This window comes from Cryptotermes secundus, unplaced genomic scaffold (assembly GCF_002891405.2).
Source record: "Cryptotermes secundus unplaced genomic scaffold, Csec_1.0 scaffold454, whole genome shotgun sequence".
Taxonomy (NCBI): Eukaryota; Metazoa; Arthropoda; class Insecta; order Blattodea; family Kalotermitidae; genus Cryptotermes; species Cryptotermes secundus.
In genome coordinates this window covers 139,698-161,830 of record NW_019729215.1, presented here as the reverse complement: position 1 = coordinate 161,830, position 22,133 = coordinate 139,698, and the positions used below count along the sequence as shown (strand labels likewise).

At 46.4% G+C, this 22,133-nt stretch overlaps 2 protein-coding genes across 2 annotated transcripts; one reads left to right on the top strand and one right to left on the bottom strand.

Moving 5' to 3' along the window:
- Positions 1–1,997: 1,997 nt before the first annotated feature.
- On the top strand, positions 1,998–13,357 carry LOC111865465 (protein takeout). The gene is made up of 6 exons (XM_023853534.2): positions 1,998–2,111; positions 5,364–5,456; positions 6,183–6,330; positions 8,859–8,992; positions 11,780–11,929; positions 12,807–13,357. Exons 1-6 carry the CDS (start codon positions 2,048–2,050, stop codon positions 12,965–12,967), a joined length of 750 nt encoding a protein of 249 aa, XP_023709302.1. The 5' UTR covers positions 1,998–2,047; the 3' UTR covers positions 12,968–13,357.
- On the bottom strand, positions 13,343–21,998 carry LOC111865464 (protein takeout-like). The gene is made up of 6 exons (XM_023853533.2): positions 21,820–21,998; positions 19,161–19,253; positions 18,502–18,652; positions 16,677–16,810; positions 15,340–15,489; positions 13,343–14,067 (listed from the first exon to the last, which is right to left on the bottom strand). The coding sequence occupies exons 1-6, from the start codon at positions 21,890–21,892 to the stop codon at positions 13,898–13,900; spliced, it is 771 nt and encodes a 256-aa protein (XP_023709301.1). The 5' UTR covers positions 21,893–21,998; the 3' UTR covers positions 13,343–13,897.
- Between the last annotated feature and the right edge of the window lie 135 nt (positions 21,999–22,133).

Here is a 22,133-nt window from a genome sequence, read left to right as displayed (position 1 = left end):
GACTAGACTGCCGTTGTAGCGGAAGCTACTAGAGACAAGGCATAATTTGCTGTGCTGAGCTTGGACTGACAGAGGCCTTGTATATATACCAGCACACCAAATTATGCCACATTTCTAGTAGTTTTCGCTACAACGGCAGTCTAGACACTGCCTGACCGCCGCCAAGCTTAAACCTCTTATACTTTCTGTGTCATGGTTCGCCTTGACCAGTATTGGGAACATTTTCATTTCCATGGTTTAGAACGACTTCTGCTTCTTGCCTGCATAATTTTGTTATGTAGTCATATACGTATGAAAGTTTGAATGCCATGTGTAAATCGCGGACCGGTGTGCGCCTTGGAAAATTGCCAGTGGTGCGGAGAGCCTAGTTTTGCAGACGCTGCAATTTCACTAGTTGGGTGTCTGCCGCAAACTCCCAGGCAGGACTAGCATAAGTCATTACCGATCTAATGAGAGCTTTGGGGAGGGTCAGTTTAATGTTAGCGCTCAATCACTCACTTTTGAATAGGGAATACAATTTAATAAATGTTCTGAAGGCCGTGACTTCGATCATTTTTAGGCTTAGTCTCCATGTAATTTTCTTATAGAAGATTACACCAAGATATTTAACACTGTTTACAAATGGAATGATCCGTCCATTCAGTGTAAGAAGAGACCCAGGTGGTCCAATTCGATGAGAGAAGTAGATTGCCCGAGTTTTGTCTCAATTGATATTAATATTCCAACGCTCACACCTGGCCGCCATTGATGCCAGGGCAGGTGCTGGTAGCGAATTATGGCTCGGGCACCGCCTCCTGCGCATGCGCCAATATTCAGACTCTTTTTTTTTTTCTCTCCGCCTGTATCGACGTCAACATCCACTTGTCACAAGGACCCTCAAGGGCTGTACCGAACAATATCACTGCCGATGTGCTCACATGGAAACTTTCCCTCGTCACACACTCGTGATGTGCGCTGAGCCTCGCGTTCCTGCCGTCGTTATCCCACTCCGGGTACTCCGAGTGACTCACTGAACGCAACAGAGTCTTTCTCAAGGACCTAGTCAAGAAATTCAGTCTTTTAAGAAACGCGGCCGTTCGTTGCTGTTTTCAGAATAGCCCCCCCCCGTATGACTGCAGTTCAAGCCCTGACACCGCGTTGAACCGTTGCGGTTTGCGAATGTTTTTTTGTGTCGGCAGCTGCACTGTGTAGCGTTGGATGAACTGGAAAAGCCTGGAAGTTCTCGTCTTCACGTCCATTCTTTTAGGAAGGGACTGAGGAAAACTCAGGATAGCTGGCGCTCTGAATATGAGTGCAGAGCGTTACCGCTATGCCAACCCGCTCAAAATTAGTGTCCTTCCTCCAGGATTTCCTACTTCCAATTGTCTCCTGTTGGTGCTGCGTGTCCTGCCTCTCATTTTCTGCTTTTGGCGCTCTTAATAACATTTGGTACGACCACAAATTATGGAGCTCCTCATTATGTATTTTTCTCCATCTTCTGTCAATCCTTCCTAGGTCGTGCTTAAACAGTGAGACCGGGTCTCAGATGGGGTGCGGCGTTGGAGTTGAGATTCTCACAGCTTGTCCTTGGATGTGACGCCTTCAAGTGTGGTAGAAGCTCACCGACGTTTCGAAGGAACGTTCTGTTTCCATCTTCATGGTTGATGAGTAAACCAAGCAAGCCAAGCGCATATTCTTATCACAGCAGCATCTTGTAGGATGTAATGCCCCGAAACAGGAAAGTGACCAGATATGCGGCGCCATATGCTCTGGCAGGGTATTGCGTGTTGAGATTCCAGAGAACAGCACTCATGCATATTGTACGTGTTTGCTGACGAGGATGAGATGGTGGAGATGTGACTCTGACGTAAGCGAGCAGCCCTGAATGATCCTTGACCTCCTGGAAGATTCCTTTGCTGTGCGCTAACAGAGAGAGAACACATAAAAAACAGAAGCAGAACTTAAGGCCTCCTGTAAATATTTGCCATCTGCCCGTGCATATATTAAGGCGCGCGTCTGGAGACCCGAATGCGTGTCAGCTACAGGACTGGGAGAGTGGTTCCTGACGATGCTGGCCGTTAGCTGGATTGTCGTGTCCTTCGCCGCTGCCGCGCTGGCGGTCCGCCCTCTGCGTGAGTACACTGTATAGCTGCTGGCGAGTTCACAGCGGTGAACGTTTCGAAGGAGAGTACTGCTTTCATCTTCAGGGTAGATGCGTAAGCTGAGCAAGCTGATTGAGCCGCGTGTAGAAAAACCGATTCAGATGTGAGCGTTGTTTCCTTCGGACTGTTTGCTTACTTGGCTTACTCTTGAACTTGAAGATGGAGGCGGTGCGTTCCTCCGAAATGTCGAACTTTTACCAGACTACACGCCGTTATATCTTTGCAAAGAGAGGAAGTTAGCGACCAACATAAGTCAGGTTTCTCGCGGTTTTCTTCAGCAGCTCGATTGGAATACAGGGAGGGCGTGCTTTGAGACAGACCACGCGCTCTCTCAGAGGCTGCCTGCCTCACTCATCTCATTTGTAGGAAAGTTAATGTTTTCCTGTGGGTGAATTTAAGATTTATATTTCAAGGTCGTTGTTTATTTTTTGGGAGCCATGTGCTTTGTCTACTTTCAGCACTATGTGCCGCCATGCTATGTTTGCCAGAAGCACGTCCGCGTGTGCATTTCAGAGCGCCGACGCGTCGCGTCCCGTCGTACGGAGATGTCAGTCGGCTCCTGCTGCCAGAGTCAGGCAACGGTTCAAGTGCTTTGCATTTCTACTGATGAACCAAATGTGTAACGACTGGGCATTGTTTTAGTTTTCTGAATTCTGTAGTTGGCTGTATAATGGGATGCTAACGAGATCAGCAGCAATATGGACACTTGTTCTTCTGGGATAAAACGTGAGGGCGAGGGCGCTGACATTCATATTGTGGTTTCCGCGTTACGCGGTTCTACACGTATATTATTTTAGGTACTTACTGAGGTTTCGGACGAGGTGTGCTGTGGTGAAGATGGAGATATTCGATTTATTTCTGTTTAATTTCTTACTGTAATTGTTAATTATTTTAATATTGAATTTAAGCGTTCTATTGCATTCATGTATCTTTTGTCTCATTCGCAGCGTATTGTCCTGTCACCCTTGTTCCTCAGTACAACTACACGTTTCGGTCGTACAGGACCATCATCAGGTGTTGTCTATCTTGTTAAATTGTTGCACTCTGTGTCTGAGCTATATATCACGTGTGGGCGCGACCTTTCCTAATTAAAGTGAATTAAGCTCGGAATTAAAATTAATTACCATCTTAATGTTATTTCCATCCTGGTCGTCATCGATTTAAAAAACGTAGAAGCCAATGGATTATACTTAAATATGAACGTAAACTAGCGTAAAGGAACAAATAATATGTAATGAAAGATCCTATACTCATTGCAGATATTAATACTACACGGACATCACTACGAAGTCCACAAATAATAGCAAAAAAAAAAAAAGTAAAAGTGCAGCTGGAAGGATTAGGGACTTGAACCCGCGACCTTCCGGCTTGTAGCATAGTGCTTCAACCAACTACGCTACTGCGTACCCCGGCTCAAACAAGAGGCCTAAGTAAAATTAACGCAAGCAAGAAACTCATGAAACTAACAATGAAAGTGTAGAACTGCACACAGCAGCCAGGACCCGCGCCGCAAATCGAATGCAGCGCGAATGAATCCAACAACGAGGAATACTCTCAAGCAAATAGCTTCTAAACGAATGGACGACAAATAATATTAAGGTGTTGAAGAAAGTCGTCTTCTGGGTTTAGGCACCGTGTGTTCTTCGTTTTGGCCGACGTTTCGGAGGAACGTAGCGCCTCCATCTTCAGAGCAGTTGAATAGCTTGGAATGCTAAGAGCAGTAGCTGTAGTGATAGGATGTGAAAGGCGCTGCATAGCTCCACAAGGAGAGTGTTTCGAAGGCGACAGCAGCCTCTAGTGCGCAGGTAGGCGCATTTTGCTTTCACAGGATCATTCCGGGAATTAAATTGTCGCACCTTGTAAATTTCCTGGAAGGTTTTGCCAGCATACAGTGGAAGGCAGAAGAGAAACTGATCGACCATGTAAAAAACGGAACGAGTAATTCTGAATACAAACTGTTGAAGATGAGCTTGAAGCATCAACGTTGGTTGGCCGAGGCGGGAGATTAACGGCAGCCAGATTCTGAACCCCGAGTTCGAGGATTCAAATCTCGACACATCCTCATATCATAAATCTCATTGTAACTGCTATTTCCTTAATGTTCGAGAAAATTCGAGAAGTTGCGAAGTTAGCATCCTGCCTGTTTGAGCCTTGAGTTCCGCCCAGTTCTCAAACAGAGGGGCCATCTTGCGTGCTGCTGCTCTCAGTTCCATGTAATCTCTCTCAAACAAGACTGTAGCGCACCAGACGGCAGGAACTGTCAAACATTTTTCGAAAGCAGTTCTTGTTGTAAAGGTAAAATGTAAAGTTGTGCCTGCGCTTAACTATTAAGCACTACGCCGTGAAGGCGTATGTGGGAGTGGATGTATAGATCCACATTTTCTTGACCTTGGCACTAGATGGAGGTGAGTGGTCAGCTTCACACCCCGGCCGCTTTACCGCCGAGAAAGTGCTCCCAGTATCCATTGGACAGGAGGTTGGGTAGACCCCAGAGCCGATCTGAACGACATGGAGAAGTGAAAATTCTTGACTCTACAGGGACTCGAACTCCGACCTCTCGGTCGTCCAGTCCGTAGCCAGTCGCTATACCGACTGCGCTATCCCGGCTCATTGCGATTCCTGTTGCAAATAAACTATATTAACGTACTAGGACAGTGCAAACAGTTTTCTAGCCCAGGAACGGGCAGAGATAGAGCGAAATTAAAGACAGTACTGGGAGAGATGATACGTGTGACTGCAATACAGGAAGTGTTAGGTTTAGGTTACGACTGGAGAAGTGAGTTGGTTGGTGAGATAGTGAGTGAGTTAGAGGACCGCTGCGGTTCAGTCCTTGTGAGCTGTTGCTGTCAGAAGCTCGTAGCTGAGGCCGTGAACCGTTCTGAAACCCAGATGAGGGTTGAAAGCCACTACAAAGCAACGGAAGTGAGGACGCGACTGTGGATACTTGTATATTTGTAACAGTGAACTGTAAAGTGTAGTCGCGCGCTGTGTATCGAACCGTGCCGTGAACCCGATTGGTAATCCAAACCCCGTCTATAGTCATGCAATTACGTGACAGTAAGAATATTGTTTTGGCTAATTAATTGTGTTTATTCTTTTGTTGCAATAAAGCGGAAGTGGCACATTGCAGTATGCTTATTAACTTCATTTCTCTCCCGGAACATCAGCACTCGAGTCAGAACAGCTTACTAAATTTTTTGATTATGTGTTCCTTGTTTCCAGCTCCGTATATCAAGCCCTGTGCGCGGAGTGACCCCAAGTTCAACGACTGCACATTGCAACATGGAAACGAAGCCATTCCGTATATAGTCAAAGGTGAGGTTCTCCCTGTGCCGAGGCACCGAGCAACAATACGTTAACCCGTGGTTATCACACTGTGGCTCACGACCTGTGTTCTGAACAGTAACCGTATCGTCTCACACGAGGTCTGCAAGATTTCGGACAGTGTATGACTGCAGGCATAGAAAAGCTGTAAGTTGCACAGGGACCTGCAAATGACTCCACCTCTCGTGAGTGTAGCTGTAGAGAGGTCTGACACCAACCTGCACCTCAATATATACGAGACTGTTGTGGTCCTGAAAAAACAAAATAGCAAGGGGAAGAAGAATACCTTGTTCTCTCATGTCTGCCCACGTCTGACGTTGACTTAGTCCTTGGACGGTTAGTTTTGTTTTTACTTTGATGAAGCATACGCCCACAGGAACTTGATGGGAAATTTCCATTTTCAGACTGATACATATCAGAACGTAATTTTCATTTCATGCATCCTGTTGTGTTGTAATATACAGTTTCTTTATTAAAACCGTCACAACACAACTACATTAAGGTCAGTGCCAATTTTGGCTGTGCAGGGCCTACTAGGCACTGACCTTGATATAGTTGTGTTGTGACGGTTTTAGTAAAGAAGTTGTATCAGAACCTAGTTACCACAGTATAATAAATTATCATTAATATATATATATATATCTGTGTGTGTGTGATGAACCGTGAAAGAGCGCCGCCGGGAAGTAGGTGTGCTACATTACCGATCTTGTCCCACAGGTGACAGCAGCTACGATATAACAAACGTGGACCCAATGGCGATAAAAGTGATAGACGTGAAGAATGGCCCCAAGCAAGCCGGGCTCCACCTCACACTGAGGGACGTTAAACTGCACGGCCTGAGGACCGCCGTGTTGCTGAAGTCAGAGTGAGTTGAGGCAGCCACTCCTTGTCCTTATCTCCTGCAAGGACATACCCAGAACAAGTTCTCAATGTCAAAAGAACAAATGCTTCTACAGTGTTGTGCCTTACAAACCTGTTGAAGTTGTTATTGGAATTTATTTTTCGGTTCTGTTCGCCGCCCATCATGCAACAATATCAGGATTTGAAAATAATGCCCTTTAAAATTCGTCACTGCACTAGATTTTTAGGCCTACTCTGCCGTCATCAGGAGCTGGCTTAGTTCCTGAGACACCGAATATTTAGTAGCAAAAGCACTGAACAAGCATAGTGCTTGCTGCCTGGTTATTTACTTGTTCGATATACACTGCGACAGTGAAGATAGAGGCAGCTTTTTTCTCAAAACGTCGGTAACTTCTAGCAGATTACACAGGGTTTTATCCCAGAAGATGTGTGTCTTCATAATCATCGCTGTGGGAACCATGAACCTCAGACACAAGCTTGTGAGTCTCTTGAAATGATTTCGAGGGTTTGCTGTAAGATGACGAGGCAGTTTATTGCACCATACACGTTAATCCTTGTGATCGTAATCCTTACGTAACAGCTTCTCTGACGATAAGATGGGGTTGTCTCCTATGAATATGCTTGGCCTTGTCAAGTGTACGTATCGCACATACAGCGTGTTATTGGAAATGCTTCCTTGTGCACTGTACACGAGTCTTCTGTCAGTACAGGCTCTGCAATGCAGGTCAAGCCTGTCTTACGTATCTTATGCTATAACGGCGGCATAATCACTTGGACAGTCGTAAGCTTCACCACCGCCAAGTTCAAGCCTCTTATAGTTTCTGTGTCTGGCTTCATTTTGTCCTATACGGCGAACATGTTCATTCTCGTGATTTTGTATGACTTCTACATGTATTTCTTGCCTACACAATTTTGTTATACTACAATCGTATAATTTTCATTTCGTGCATCCTGTTGTGTTACAATATACAACTCTTTTATTGACCGTCACAACACAACAAACAAAAAATCTAGGTTAGGGCCCAGCTATGGTTTCGCTACATGTTTCAGCCACTAACGGCCATCATCAGGCAAACACACATTAACAAACACATACCATTGAACTGCTGTATATTAGATTGGATACAGTGTTATTGATCATTTAAAATACTTTGCGTAAAAATACAGTGAGTCAGATTATATAAAAACTAAAAATTATTGTATAAAACGATGTTGTATAACATCAATTAAGTTTTATCTTACTTATCTGATTTATTGTATTTTTACGCAAAGTATTTCAAATGATCAGTAACATTGTATCCAATCTAATATACAGCAGTTCGGTGGTATATGTTTGTTAATGTGTGTTTGCCTGATGGTGGCCGTTAGTGGCTGAAACATGTAGCGAAACCATAGCTGGGCGCTAACCTTGATTTTTTCTGTTTGTTGTGTTGTGACGGTCAATAAAAGAGTTGTGTAATCGTATACATACGGAAGGTTGAAAGTCATGTGAAGATGATGGACCAGTGTGCACCTTGGAAAATTTGCATTAGCGGGGAAAACCTTGTTCTGCAGGCGCTGCAATTATATGAGGCAGGTGTCTGCTGCTAATTCCCTGGCGGGACAAGCGTAAGTCATTGCTGATCTGAGCCGTGCCTTATGAACGGTTAGTTTAATGTTGGCACTTAAACACTCACTTTTAATAGGGAGCAGATTCTGATAAATGTTCCGAAAGCCTTGGCTTCAATCATTTCTGTGTGCAGTCTCCGTGTAAGCCTCCTATCGAAGATTACACTGAGTTATTTTACATGATTGACGAATGGGATATTACGTCCATTCAATATAAGATGTGCCTCAAGGAGCCTAAATATATGAGAAAAGTTTTAAGGAATGATTTCTTCTATGTAACAAATCAAAGTCAGTCCGTACCTCACAGGAAATACATTACGCTCCCGCTACAGAGCCCAACTGGTTAATGCTGTTTAGGGAAACAGTCGCTGTTTACTGTGAGAGCCATACGGAACACAGATACACTCTGTGGGCAGAATGCAGTTTTGGTATGTTCAGTCCGTACCTCACAGGAAACATTACGTCTCCGCTACAGAGCCCAACCGGTTAATGCTGTTTAGGGAAACAGTCGCTGTTTACTGTGAGAGCCATACGGAACACAGATACACTCTGTGGGCAGAATGCAGTTTTGGTATGTTCAGTCCGTACCTCACAGGAAACATTACGTCTCCGCTACAGAGCCCAACCGGTTAATGCTGATTAGGGAAACAGTCGCTGTTTACTGTGAGAGCCATACGGAACACACAGATACACTCTGTGGGCAGAATGCAGAGTTTTAGTATATTAAAGGAGGTGGTGCTTATACTAACTACTGGGATTTGAAGGGTTAAGTAACTGGGGTTCTGTTTTCAACTTACGATGGGACCCAAGATCGTCATACCGGAGATCTCGCTGAACACGCAGGTGCCCTAATCGGTTGGTGACGCAACCTGAAATGTGTTTTTCGAGACTGTAAGTTATGCAATGCTTTTGCTTCTTTTTCAGTTTTAATTTCAAGAAGAGGCATTTCAGCCACGACTTCAGCATCCCTCTACTGAAACTCCTGGGGAAGTATACCATATCCGGTCGACTGCTGCTGCTGCCAATCCATGGCAACGGGGACATCAACGTGACGATGGGTAACGTACACTGTTACTGTCCTGCTCTGGCATTCATGTCTCCAGCATTTGCTGCATGAAGCCCGTGCTTGTTTCAGCATCACATGCTCGCTCTACATTATTGTGCGTGTATGGTAGTGCACTGTTCGAAGTGGAACTTGATTCAATAATTGAGTTGATTAGAAATCACGAAATTGATTTTCAAGGTCCTTGCAAGGAATCTGACGGGATGTGGAATACTTCCGTTGGTAGGAAACTTATGCTTAGAATTCTGTAAGGTACATGGAACTCACGCCTTCGCTGCAAGGTTCTCTCAGAACTTTGGCCTCGTGACGGATTCCCATACTTTTCTGTGTTCTTTGCCTTATACATCCTCCTCTTCATTTTCAGCTCTCGTAAATCATTCTCTGCGTCTTTCAGACAAGTTTTTATCGTGCTGGGAAGAATAAAATGCCTTAGGATAGGGACCATGGAAACGCGTTTTCAAGTGGTGTAAACCTAATACCCAATTGATACGAGCGCTTGAGTCGAGTTATAGAGAAACCACAAGCTGCTATGTGTGTGTTGCAGCTGCTGTTTGTTTCATGTTTGACGTGTCGCACCGCTGTCCACCCATTTTCGCTGTTCTCATTGATGTTGCATAGTTCAAAATTATTTATTATTATACTCGATGTGGCTTATCCTGAAATTTTGCTGAAGTAGGCGTATAAGGTATTTCATATGCCAATTTAGTTTTGTGGAATGAATTAACTATTTAAGATTTGAGGTTTTGACGGCGGTGACTATGAAGAAAGCAGTCTTCCGGGATATGGCGCCGTGCAAATATTGTGTTAACCGACGTTTCGGAGGAACGTCGGTTAAGACAACATCTACACGGCGCCATATCCCAGAAGACTGCTTTCTTCGAATTAACTATACGTATTTATTCATTTTTATTAAAATTATTTTATTTCTCATCAAACGTAAACGCTTTGTTATGTGCCATCATTATCAAAAGCGTGGCTCTCATCAGATTCAAAATATTGCAGCTCAAGTGTTCTGTTGTTCGGCTGCAAGGGCCACCGTGTTCTGCAGCACAGCTGCACGTGATTCGTACGTGCTGTTCGCATGGGAAGCGATGACAGAAGTGCATTCGCAAGTTCTGCCTCCAGCTCTCTCTCTCTCTCTCTCTCACACCAGTTCTCCATAACCTTCAGTTTGATTCTTGGGAACATTAGAGAGCTGGTGCACTTGTTCCTGCCACGCGGGTCAGTGCTGCTACGGACTACACAATATGAATTACGTATTTTGTCATCCGAGTTAGCTCTATACTGACATGTCCTCCTCTGCTGAAATAATTAGTCCATTGTACACGTACTGAATTCCATATTGCGTTTAATGATAATTCACATATGTGGTCCTATTTAACGCCTCCCGTCTTCTCTTTGTGTTATTGTCCATCCAGTATTTTCGCAGCTTTTTCATCTGTCATGTGACCTAATAAAATAAAAAACTTAATTAAAATATCTCTTTGTAACTTCTAAAATATTGGAGGCACGCGGTAGCGTACCTGGTTCAGGCACTATGCTTCAAGCCGGAAGATCGCGGGTTCAAGTCCCGATGAGGTCATTGAATTTTTCAGTTGACCTCATCCTTCCAGCCTCACCGTGGCCCTGGGGTCGACTCGGCCTCTAACAGAGATGAGTACCAGGAATCTTCCGGTGGGGCTAAAGTGCGGTTGGCGTGTAAGGCTGACCTCACTGCCATCTGTGAGGCGGTTGTCTAGAAATTGTGGGACCCTCAACGTCTCACAATCCTATGGGTCTCCACGGCCTGTTACATGGATAGCCTTACCCTTCTCTTACCTACTGAAATACTTCCTTATTGTAAACTTCACTTGATTTAATTGTTACCCAACTGTTCATTGCTGTTGCAGCGAATGGAAACAAACTTACGGTGTATTCAGTATAAGAAAATGCATCTCTTGCGAACAACACAGAAACTGTCAGGATTGTAGTTCCGTCAGGGCGCCTGTTCGCAACGTTAATGGCGTCGTCAGCGTGTAGGGCTGGTTAGTGTGGATGGTGTAGTGGAGAGGACGCGGAAGGGGCTGTTCGTTGCCTCTTTTAAGGCCTGGAGCGCCCGAGGAATAGCACGAAATCCTCAATCGTAATGGTGGAAGTATCGGCCGAGTTTCGAACCCTGTACACGTAGAACACAAATGACAAGCTTCGCTGCCTGAGCACACTTCGAAAATGAATGTCAATTAAAATAGATTTTTGACTGATTTATATTTACGTGTCAATCTGTTTTTTTTTTCGGAACTAGGACTTCTTTTGTACTGCACCCTTGTGGCTCACAGGAAGGTCCATTGACGAGCCCTCGGTCTCCTCAAAATTGCAGCGGATATCGTGACTAGCTGAGGGTAACATTTGAGTGACACTGACCAGCCAGCTTCTGGAAGTGGGGGTCTTGAACTGCCACAGCAGAGGATCTTATTGTCACGTGATTGACTATAGAAGGGGGTTCGATTGGTAATTTGAATTACTGATCTCTTATACATCCGTGACAACACTTTACATTTCACTATTGCACACACAAGTGTGTCCTCAGTCTGTTACAGTCCCCACTAGCCGTTGGTTGGTAGCGGCTTCCAAGGGCCTCAGCTACCAGCTTCTAACAGCAGTAGCACACAACAACTGAACTGCAGTACTCCTCACTAACTGTCCCGCGTATAACATCTCGGCACGGATCGCACAGATCGCTGTTTACGGGCCGTTGCCGAGCAACATTATTTAGAGTAACAAGCGATGTTTTGTGTTCATGCAGTGAACAACATAGTGACGTACTCCTACGACTGGGTTCTGGAGCAGAAAGGAGAGTACAAACATCTGTTGTTGAAGGACCCTGTGGCTGTCATAAAGCCCTCCAAAGCTTACATCCACTTGTCGAACCTGTTTGATGGAGACAGGTTCATGGGTAAGTGTCGATCCCAGCACTTCCGCTAACAATAGTCTGAGGAGGAGCTTCAGAACTTGTACTCCTCACCAAATTGAAGGAGGATGAGATGGATGCTCCATATAGCATGCAAGGGACGGAAGAGACATAGAACATTCAGAGTTTTGTAGGGAAACCTCATTTTAAGAACACTTAGGCATAGATGAAAGGATATAATATTAAAATGTATCTCAAAGAAATAGGGTGAGATTGTGGAATGGGTTTATCTCTCTGAGGATAGGGACCAGTGGCGGGGTCTTGTAAACATGGTAATGAGACTACGGGTTCCACGGAGCTGGCTGAGCAACTGTCAGCTGCATGGAGTTACTTAGTTCAGTTCAGGAAGTCAGTGGGGTGACGTGTGTCTCAGTTTCTAGTGCTGTTAAGTGTCAGGATGTGCGCAGTGCGTCAGCACGTCACTCGGAAACATCTTACACAGCCTTGGGTTCAGTGCCAGGTGACGTCATGTGCGAAGCTGCACTGAAGCAGGTTTCCCTGCTAATCATCATTGCACCATTTGTCACCTTATCACATCCCCCGTTTCTAAGTTGGGAGCTTCATCTCTGACCCAGCAGTTGGCTGCTTACGCAGTAAGGAAGCTGAGAGGACATACCTTGAGATTTGTGGTTTACAAAGATCACCTAAAGGATATGACGGAACTAGGCATGCAACTTGGATAGGGAAACGCGAAATGCATATAGAATTTTGGTGGGTAAACATCGTGGCAAGCAGCCATTCCCAAGACCTAAGAGAGATTGGATGATAATATTAAGGTGGGTTTGAAGGTTGCCTCCCAGTTCTGTGGGTTGTGCTGTTGGCTAGCAGCTGATGCTCTGTTCTGTTTCGTGGCATGTTGAAGGCGAGCGACTGAACGAGATCATAAACGACAACTGGCAGGATCTGTTCAGAGACATGGCGCCGAAAATAGCTCACGAAATTGCGGTGGTGATAAGTTCCATTGTCAACAACATCGCGAAAGACGTGCCTTATGACGTCATATTCCCCGAGAGGCTGCCCTGACCCCAAGATGGTTCTCTGCACATCCGCTGACTTCATACGTGAAAATGTGTGTGTGTGTGTGTGTGATGGCAAACATTCTGATGTTCGTGCGTGTGGGGTGACGCATGCATCTGTCACCTCTTTCCTGTACTCCTGAACATACACAGAATCTGCTTACCGAAAGCTGAGGTTTTCCTGACACTCAAGGTTCATATTGTGGTCTTTTGGGTATTTGGGGGGGGGGATAACTGCTTCAGGGTAAAATTATACCAGACGATCTTACGAAGATTTCTGTTCAGCAGCATAGACACACATATGTATATATATATATTCAGTTGAGGGATGTGGGTGTATTCTATCCTGGAATTTATACCTTAAATTAAAAAATAAAACATGCAAAGTTTACCAAGATCATATTTTCTGAAGCATTTGATAGAAACCTTATTTTAGACAAGATGACTCTGTGAGGCGAGCAGCACTGTGTTCCATATGTGTTCTAGGCTCCGGGCGCGTGTAATGGCATACTGATTATTTCTCATAGTCTTCCTCAGTACCTCCATTTTCATTCTCTTCAAGTGGTTCTTATATAATCATGAACTAACAAAATGAACACATTTCTGGGCATGGAGTTGCTTCCCCTCCTTCCCATTTCCATCGTGTCCTACCCTTGACCAACCCTCCATGTGGCTAAGCGACATTGCAAGCAAGTGCGCTTAGGGGGCTTTCGATAATGTCCCATTTGCCCCACCTGTCCTCCACATGTCTGTTCGACGACCACAACTCCTATATATGTGAACACCTGTTCAGCTTGCTCACCCTGAAGATGGAGGCAGCGACACAGCCCACGAGCAAACTCAACATTAGCACTGAGCCGGTATGGACGCCCGGAGCCGGGGTGATTTTGATGACTGTTTCTCATTAGCTTATGCGAGTCGTGTCAAGGCTCCGAACCTAAGCACTGGGTGGCAACGTTTCCGGGAATGCCACGTCGAAGGGCACTGATCCAGCAATACCTGTGATGATTGCGCTGATGATTTCTGAGAAGGCTGTGATCACAGCTGGGGACAGTTCCCTGTACACGTCCTTCCAGTTCTCATCCAGGAATATGTTCATCTGCCTCCCTGCAACAGTGATTACCATAGCAACTCAGGCTAGTCTTTGTTCGGTTTCGTGTGGCCTGCCTCAGTGCAAACTCATGTCAAGTTTGCGTGAGCCCCTTATGTGGCCTCAGTGGCGCTGTTCTGTAACACTCATACAGTTGTGTATGTTATCAGGTATTTACGAATAAGATCAGAAGATGGGAGCAATAAATGGCAGGAAAATCCGCCCTTGTCAGAAGCAAATCATAACCCGCTTTAGCTACTGTAGTGTCCTCGTGCAAACATAAAGATTAAAATATGCAATGCTGTAATTTTGTGCCGGTGTGAAACTTTGCCCTTTACGGCTCAGTGGTTAGTATATGTACCACCTGCTTTATCATACTGAAACCCCACATGATGCCCACAGAGTGTATCTGTGTGTTCTGTATGGCTCTCACAGTAAACAGTGACTGTTTCCCTACACAGCATTAACCGGTTGGGCTCTGTAGCGGAGACGTAATGTCTCCTGTGAGGTACGGACTGAACATACTAAAACTCTGCATTCTGCCTACAGAGTGTATCTGTGTGTTCCGTATGGCTCTCACAGTAAACAGTGACTGTTTCCCTACACAGCATTAACCGGTTGGGCTCTGTAGCGGAGACATGTTTCCTGTGAGGTACGGACTGAACATACTAAAACTCTGCATTCTGCCCACAGAGTGTATATGTGTGTTCCGTATGGCTCTCACAGTAAACAGCGACTGTTTCCCTAAACAGAATTAACCGGTTGGGCCCTGTAGCGGAGACGTAATGTTTCCTGTGAGGTACGGACTGAATCTTCATACGTTACTTAAAAGAAATTCAGTCTTTGGAGGGTTACGAGAAGCGCACATCCTGAGAGTGCTCAGGGGAAAATTTGCACCAAAGGTTGAGGAAGTGACAAGGGGATGGAGTGAAAATTTCATATTGAGGAGCTTCGTAATCTGTACTCCTCGCCAGATATTGTTAGAATTGTGAAGCGAAGGGGGATGTTGTGGGCAGGTTGTGTAGCATGCATGGGAAATAAGAAGTGCATAATTTCGGATGGAATTCCTGAAGGAAGGAGACTACTAATAAGAAACAGCCGTAGGTTGGAGGATAAGATTAACATGGATCTTAAAGAAGTAGGATGGAAGAGTGAGGCCTGGATTCATCTGGCTCAGGATAGATATTAGTGGCAAGCTCTTGTGAACACGGTAAAGAGGAAGGACTGAAGCTACGTGGAGGTAGTTATTATAAATGTGGTTGTCTTGATATGACAGTGGGGTCACTCACCGAGCACGGGGTCCCCGTTGAACAGGTTCGTGAGTTGGATGTATGCTCGGGCCGGAGTCACTGTTGTCCTGGGGTTCTGTATCACCAAGTAAACGTCACCATTCATGGGCTCCAGGGTGAAGTCGTGGTCATATGTCACCGTGACGTTTTCTGGAAGCGAAAATAGTGCTCTGTCACCAAGCTCTGAGGGACACACAGACTGCATGATTATGTAAACGGTGACGTTTTCTCTGTGCTTAATTAGGTACCAACCCATGAACGCATATGGGGGGAGTGGAGGTGTATATCCACGTATTCTTGACCTAATGTCTGAGAATCTCAGAGCAGTGAGTATGAAGAAAAGTGGAATGTGGCGCCGTGAGGTCTGTATTTTGAGAGGATTCTTCTATCTCGTGTCTTCAGGATGGGAATTGGGGCCGTAGGAAAAGGTGGTATCTTTCTTCCAGGCTGCACGGCGTCACATCTGAGAAAACAGTGATACTCCGGCTGACTATGGTCTTCTGGGTTGTGACACTGTGTATTCTTGTATCAGCGTTTCAAAAAATGTACTTCTTCCATCCTCAGGGATTGGTAGACGTGGTAACAACACTCTAGACTCGTATACGCGGTTGCTCAGCTTGAATCTCGGTCTGGATACTGGGAATGCTGTCTGAGTTTCTCGATTTTACTCAGTCTCGGTATATTACCGCTTCCTTCCAAATCATCCTACAGTTCAACGCTGTGTAGTGTAGCTACTGACACTGCATCTTTATGGTGGCAGCATGACCCTGAAGATGGTGGCAGCATGCTCCTCCAAACCGTATCTGCTGACCAGACTACACGATGTCACAGCCTAGACTACTACCATGGAAACCTCAGAACTTCCCCATGATCTGAGCTTCTGAAAGTGTTTCCGTGGGCTTTACCGGTATCTCGAGTCACTGAGCGGTTTTATAGCCAAGATATGGAGTCCTTGCCCTCGGGGTGCGTTGTCAGTCCTACAGTTCAGTTAGCAGCGAGAATACAGGTTGCACAATTCAGTAATCCGTAACACGAGAATTTGTTACATGGGTTTCCGTGCCGTTACCTGCTTCTGTATCCCTTTCCAGTCCTACACATTATCGAGTGATACGTCGACGCCGAACTTTAACGCCATGTCCATCAAATAACACGCAAAAACAGACAGTCATAAATTTTCTTCCATATACAGCTTGCCACGCTTCGCATATCCGGACAAACACATTGTCAATGCCCCAGAGGGGACACAATACACTGAAGAATAGACTTACCGCTCGTTCGTGACCTACTACATAAATTGCGTTACAGATATACGAGGATGACGCTGAAAGAAAATTTACCTAGCGTGATGTTGAGGTCACCGTTGCCGAGTATGGGCAAAAGCAGGATCCTCCCCGAGACGCTGTATTTCCCTATGATTTCCGCCCGCCTCAGCGCCATCTCGTAGTGAACGTGCTTCTTGCCGAAGTCGAACCTGAAAGCAGTGAGAGGCCACTATTCACTCGTTGTTGCACATCCCGCTGAATCCTTGCAAGACGTTTTCATAAAGTTCGTGTTAGCTGACTTGGAGAACACACCAGCTATTCTGAGGTTATTTTCGTGGTTTTCCTCGATCCCTCCACGATGGTACTAGCTTAGGCCTCAAATTAGGCTGATTTTCAGTTCTATATGCCCCGATTGTCATGCTCTTCGAAGCTATGTGGTGTAAGCCAGTGGTTCTCAGAGTGGACTGCACCGCCTCTTGGGGGAGTGGCGCTGGAGGTGGGCCCCTCCAAGCGCGTTGTTCGCTGAATTACGATTGAAGCGACTTTACACTAGAAACTGGGAAACTGGTATCATTTCATGAAGCCCATTCATGGCGTTTAGAATTTACTAACAGTGAAGCAGTTACTAACTGAGGAGCTATTTCAAGGAAATAGCGGCTCCGGTCTAGAAAACCAAGATTAACGGCTGTGGGGATCCATTGCGCTGGCCACGTGACATCCTCTATCCGCAAAATTTGGCACGAATTTTGCCAACAAGCGGCGGTCGCTCAGTCGGTATAGTATGCTTCAGGACTACAGGTCACGGAATTCTTTTTGTTTGAAGTAGTAATTTATTTTATTGTTATTATCTTCCTTGGTGGGTTGTGCAAACCGCTGCTGACGAGTTTATGTAACGAAGAGAAGCGCTGGTCCGAGAAGAAGTTTAGGAACCACTGATCTAAGATATTAAAAGCATCCCCCCTCCCGTGGTGAGGCGGGTTCAAATACCTCCACCGTAGCCCTGCGAGGCGTAGGAGGCGACGGAAGGAGAACCCGGCGCCTCGGTCAGGGGACAGGAATACAGAACCTGGTCCTCCAAGTTGAGAGCTACACGCCGACCTTTCTTTGTAACAGAACTGTTGTTGCGAATTCCAAAGAAGCGGGAACTGGAACATTTTCCTGAAGAAGGCTTCGGTTCACAAAGGGAAGTTTTGCCAATAGTGGTGTTTCAAAGCGTCATTGAGTAAATCATAAAGAAACAAATATATGTGAGGTTGGTTCCCTGTCGGTAACAGTACCCGATTTACTGACCAGTTTCGTTCAAACTTAGTATTGTGTAATTAGGGTCGCTCATGGCGTCAAGTCATATCTTGAGTGAATAATGAATTAGGAAGGATGTGGAAGGTAGCGACTATTGCCTAATCTGCCTGGAGATACTGCCAGGTGTTCTCTTAGCTGTGACGTCAGGCACACGATTTAGCTTGCAGCTGGGCGCGGTGGCAAAACCTTACAGTCGTGTTATGGTTGCAGGCTGTCCGATTTGAATGAAGACCTCTGTAGAAGGAACAGCGTCGTTAAATAACCCAAGCAACCAGTCAGTCGACCTATTGCGGCAAGCATTTACTTTCTGTTGGCGAGTTGGTAACAATACGTCACGCCTGACCGTCTGCAGTTAACCGGACAACCGCTGAACGAAGTTTCATTAAATTTCGGTGTTTCGGGAGTCCCATGGAAGTTTGTCAAACTTTTATTGAAACCGGACGAAAATAACGGAGACGTCACGTGAAGAACTACGCGCCTTTCTGCGCGCGCATCTCCAGCGTAACTCCCTCAATGTTTATCGGAACAAAAACTGTTTTGAACGAAAGTTGTGGAGAACAACGAAAGCAGCAGATCTGTTACACAGCACCTCGCAACTCACCTCGTTACCTTTAGGTCGCTGTCCTTCATGCCGAACACTTTTGCGTTCCTCATTATGAGGGTCAGGCCGACTTGTCTCGGGCCTCCTTCCGCTATCTTCAGTTCCTGAATCTCCAGGGGGTCCAGCACTGGCACCTTGTACTTCCTGTCGCCTGATACACAAAGACACGCCAATTTATGTGTGTTGTACGGGTGTGTAAATTGCTGCTGGCCGCGCCAGCACAGTAATTCTTGGTCCTGAGTTCTGCGGGACTCATGGCCATTTTGAGTTAGCCCACAGCTCTGTTAGGTTGGTCGAGGAGGCAGTGTTACGGCCCAGAAGGCGAAGAAGAGCGTCAGAATCAGAACTGGGGAACTGTGCAAAAGACAACGGAAATGTTGGGGCGTGTGGCTAGAATGCCTCTAATAAAGATGGTTAAGCCAGAAGGTAAGGGAGCGTCAGAGATGACTGTGGAGATGCAGAGAATGATTCACGAGACCTGGAACTACAACAGAGAAGGGGAACCTCTCGTGCAGGAGGCAGTGGTTCTTAGAAGACCGCAGGCTCAAGGAATATTAAGTGAATTGACTGAAAGGATGAGGTGGGTGAGATATGTAGCACGAATAGTGACGCTGAGAAGCATTTATACAGTTTTAGTCGTGTGTTTATTTAATTCTTACCTCTTATTACTTGCTGGATGATTTCTCTGGCTCTCTTTAGGGCGCATGCGTTGAAATCCGGGTCAGATCGTGCGCATGGCTTAACGTAGGCGGCTGGAAAACAAACAAACCTTCAGATGAGTGCATTACAACATAGGATGAATGTTTATAGATCGTTGCTAGGCAACAGTCAGCGCGCCAATGGACTGGCAATGTACGTATCCTGTGACTCGTTTTCTGTGTTTTCCTTACGCAGCAGCAGGACTGTGTTTTCCGTGCGGGTTCGGTGCGGAGGCTATATAACGACAGTTACAGACAAACGGTTTTCAGTATTTAAGTGACAGTTGTGAAGATTTGAAGCGTCATTAGGAGTGTATTCGTGTGTAATATTTGGAGTGATTTGAAGCGCAAGTTCCCGTGTTTGATTGCATTACCAGGAGAGGGCTATGTGCAAATCAGCGGCAGCGTTGATTTTAAATGTGATTAAGAGAATTTGTAACCAAAGTGCTAATGAATCCAATCATCCGAACTAGAACGCGTCATTTCGTCACGCAGCCATAAACTCGTGACAGCTGGAAACAAATGAAGGAGCCAGCGACGGAGAGCATGCTAGCCATTATGAACAACTTAGAAACCAAGCTGGTGGCCGAAGTGGATGCGTACGAAGCAGAAATGCTGGCCGCAGTAAGTTCCTGTCTAGGAAAGGCGGAAGGAAGTCGGGAGTGCAAGGAGCCCGCTCCAGGAATAATGCATTCCGTAAAGAAGGATCGAGAGGTCTCCAAGGGAGAAGCCGCAGAGATGCCGGCGTAGAGACCGGAATCTGGTCGCTGGGCGTCCCCAGAAGCCGAAGGGAGGAATCCCGGAAGAGACTGACCGTAGCCTGGAGGAAGATTACCCGGCGTGCCACGGTGGCATGGCGCGAAGGGAACATAGCCAGAAAAATTCGTACCGGGGCCAATGTGGTACCCCCTCCGGAGATAGGGGCTAGCTCTGTCTATTGGACCCAACTGAGTAGGTTTTACCTGAGGACGGGGACAGAATGCAGTCTCCGAAACGTGTGTTTTGAAAAAGAAACAGGACGGTTTTTTAAAAAATAGACAAGACGATGGATAATGTCCAAAACATAATACTGCTATGAATGACGTTCTTCATGCAATCTGTGCATGACACGGGGGCGGGGGGGGGGCGGTTGCGTAAGCTGCAGTTGCGCAGAGCAAGTGACGGAAGCTCTGGTGATCTGTGCGCCGCAATACTGCGTCTGTAAAGTGGGGCGCGGCGAGACTTGCGCAACGCAACTTTCTCCATGTTCCCTGCGTTTGTGACTGTGTCACGGGACGAGCACAGCTGATCTTCGCAGTTTCAGGAGATTTGCTGTCAATCAGGCAAGGTGATATGTCCAGGCCTTCTGATGTCACCAAAGTCCTGAATAAAGGCGGGCAGACCCAGTTGCGCGGGGCACGCGGTACCGTAGTTGGTTGAAGCACTATGATACAAGCCGGAAGGCCGCGGGTTCGATTCTCGATGAGGTCGATTTTTTTTTCAGTTAACTTAATCCTTCCAGCCGCACTGTGGCCCTGGGGTCGACTCAGCCTCTAACAGAAATGAGTACCAGGAATCTTCCTACGGTTAAAGGGAGGCCGGCACGGAAGGCTGACAACCTCACCGCTATCTGTGAGCCGATTGTCTCACAACCCTATGGGCCTCCACGGCCTGTTACAGGGATACCTTTACTTACTTTACTTACACGCAGTGAAGAAGATGGCGACATAGCTCAGGCAGTTAGTCGGTAGCTTCCCAATGCCGCGGCCCGGGTTCGAGCCCAGAACAGGACATGTGGGATCTATGGTGGACAAAGTGGAACTGGGGCAGGTTTTCTTGGAGTACTTCGGTTTCCCTTGCCAATCCTAATTCCACTGACTGCTCCACAACCCTCATCTATCTTCTGGGGCTGGTACAACAGGACAGTAGTGGCCGCAGTACCAAGTGGACTGTCCCACTCCACGCCCAAAGAAACGAAAAGCGAATTGGCCAAGACCATTTGTGCTCGCCCTGTTCAAGACATGGATTGAGAAGTGCCTAGGTTTCTCTCAGTCCCTGCGAGTACTTCGAACCACGTCTCAGGATAGTTGGTGTCTCCGCCGAGACTCGAACTGGTTATGTCCGAATACGTCAGTAGCGTTACTACCTAAACCAGCGTCCTCCCTGATTGGCTAACGACTGGTAATTTTTTACCGACTTTCGTAGCGACGTGGTGTCTGCAACTATCTTACTCACGGGACGAAGACAGTATTTTCCCCTGAACTGTTTGCAGCCATATACCAGACTACACGGTGTCAGTCAAATGCCGGTTTGTCTGTCCATGTCACTGTTTCTCAGAAATGTGACGTCACAGAAAACTGGCAGAACGAAAGTTCGAGAGGAAAACGGTCCGATTTTGCTTTGACATGCGTGAGTTCGAGTCCAGGCAACTTTCTTTCCCGATGATTTTCTCCGCAAGAAAAGCTTTTGGTAACCATGGTAACGGAACGTGTTTACGCTACATTAAGATTTAAGATAAGCCAGTTACATGCTCACGTACTTACAGTTCGTGTGTTAGGATCTCGTGAACGCGGAATTGCAGAGACCGCCCGCCCGCCCCCACAGGAAACAAATTCTGAACCTGCAGTGCAGATGTACTCACGCAGAGGCAGCGATGCCTGACAGAGGCCGAGGCCTGCAACCACGAGGAGTACCTCCCTCCACATGCTCCACATTGTGATCCTTCGCTGGCCTGAGAGCTTGTCTGTCTGTCCGGGCCTAGACCACCTATATACCTACTTCTGAGTTGACACACCCGTCGCCCCGCTACTGGACAGAACTGCTGCAGCTCGCGCAACGGGAGACGCCGCGAGCTGGTCTGGTTGGGGGGGGGCGTGAAGCAGGTCTGTCTGCTGATGCTGAGAAGCGTCCCTCTCCCAAGGTTTACTTACATAGCTTAGCCATGCTAATAGAATT

Excerpts from the sequence above, each read along its gene's own strand:
- LOC111865465 (XM_023853534.2), top strand. The coding sequence starts at position 2,048 with ATGCTGGCCGTTAGCTGGATTGTCGTGTCCTTCGCCGCTGCCGCGCTG. Across the intron at positions 6,331-8,858 it reads GCCGTGTTGCTGAAGTCAGA|TTTTAATTTCAAGAAGAGGC; the intron begins GTGAGTTGAGGC and ends CTTCTTTTTCAG. Across the intron at positions 8,993-11,779 it reads GGACATCAACGTGACGATGG|TGAACAACATAGTGACGTAC; the intron begins GTAACGTACACT and ends GTGTTCATGCAG.
- LOC111865464 (XM_023853533.2), bottom strand. The coding sequence starts at position 21,892 with ATGTGGAGCATGTGGAGGGAGGTACTCCTCGTGGTTGCAGGCCTCGGC. Across the intron at positions 16,811-18,501 it reads AGCGACCTAAAGGTAACGAG|GTTCGACTTCGGCAAGAAGC; the intron begins GTGAGTTGCGAG and ends CACTGCTTTCAG. Across the intron at positions 14,068-15,339 it reads CAACGGGGACCCCGTGCTCG|GGAGGCAGATGAACATATTC; the intron begins GTGAGTGACCCC and ends TCACTGTTGCAG.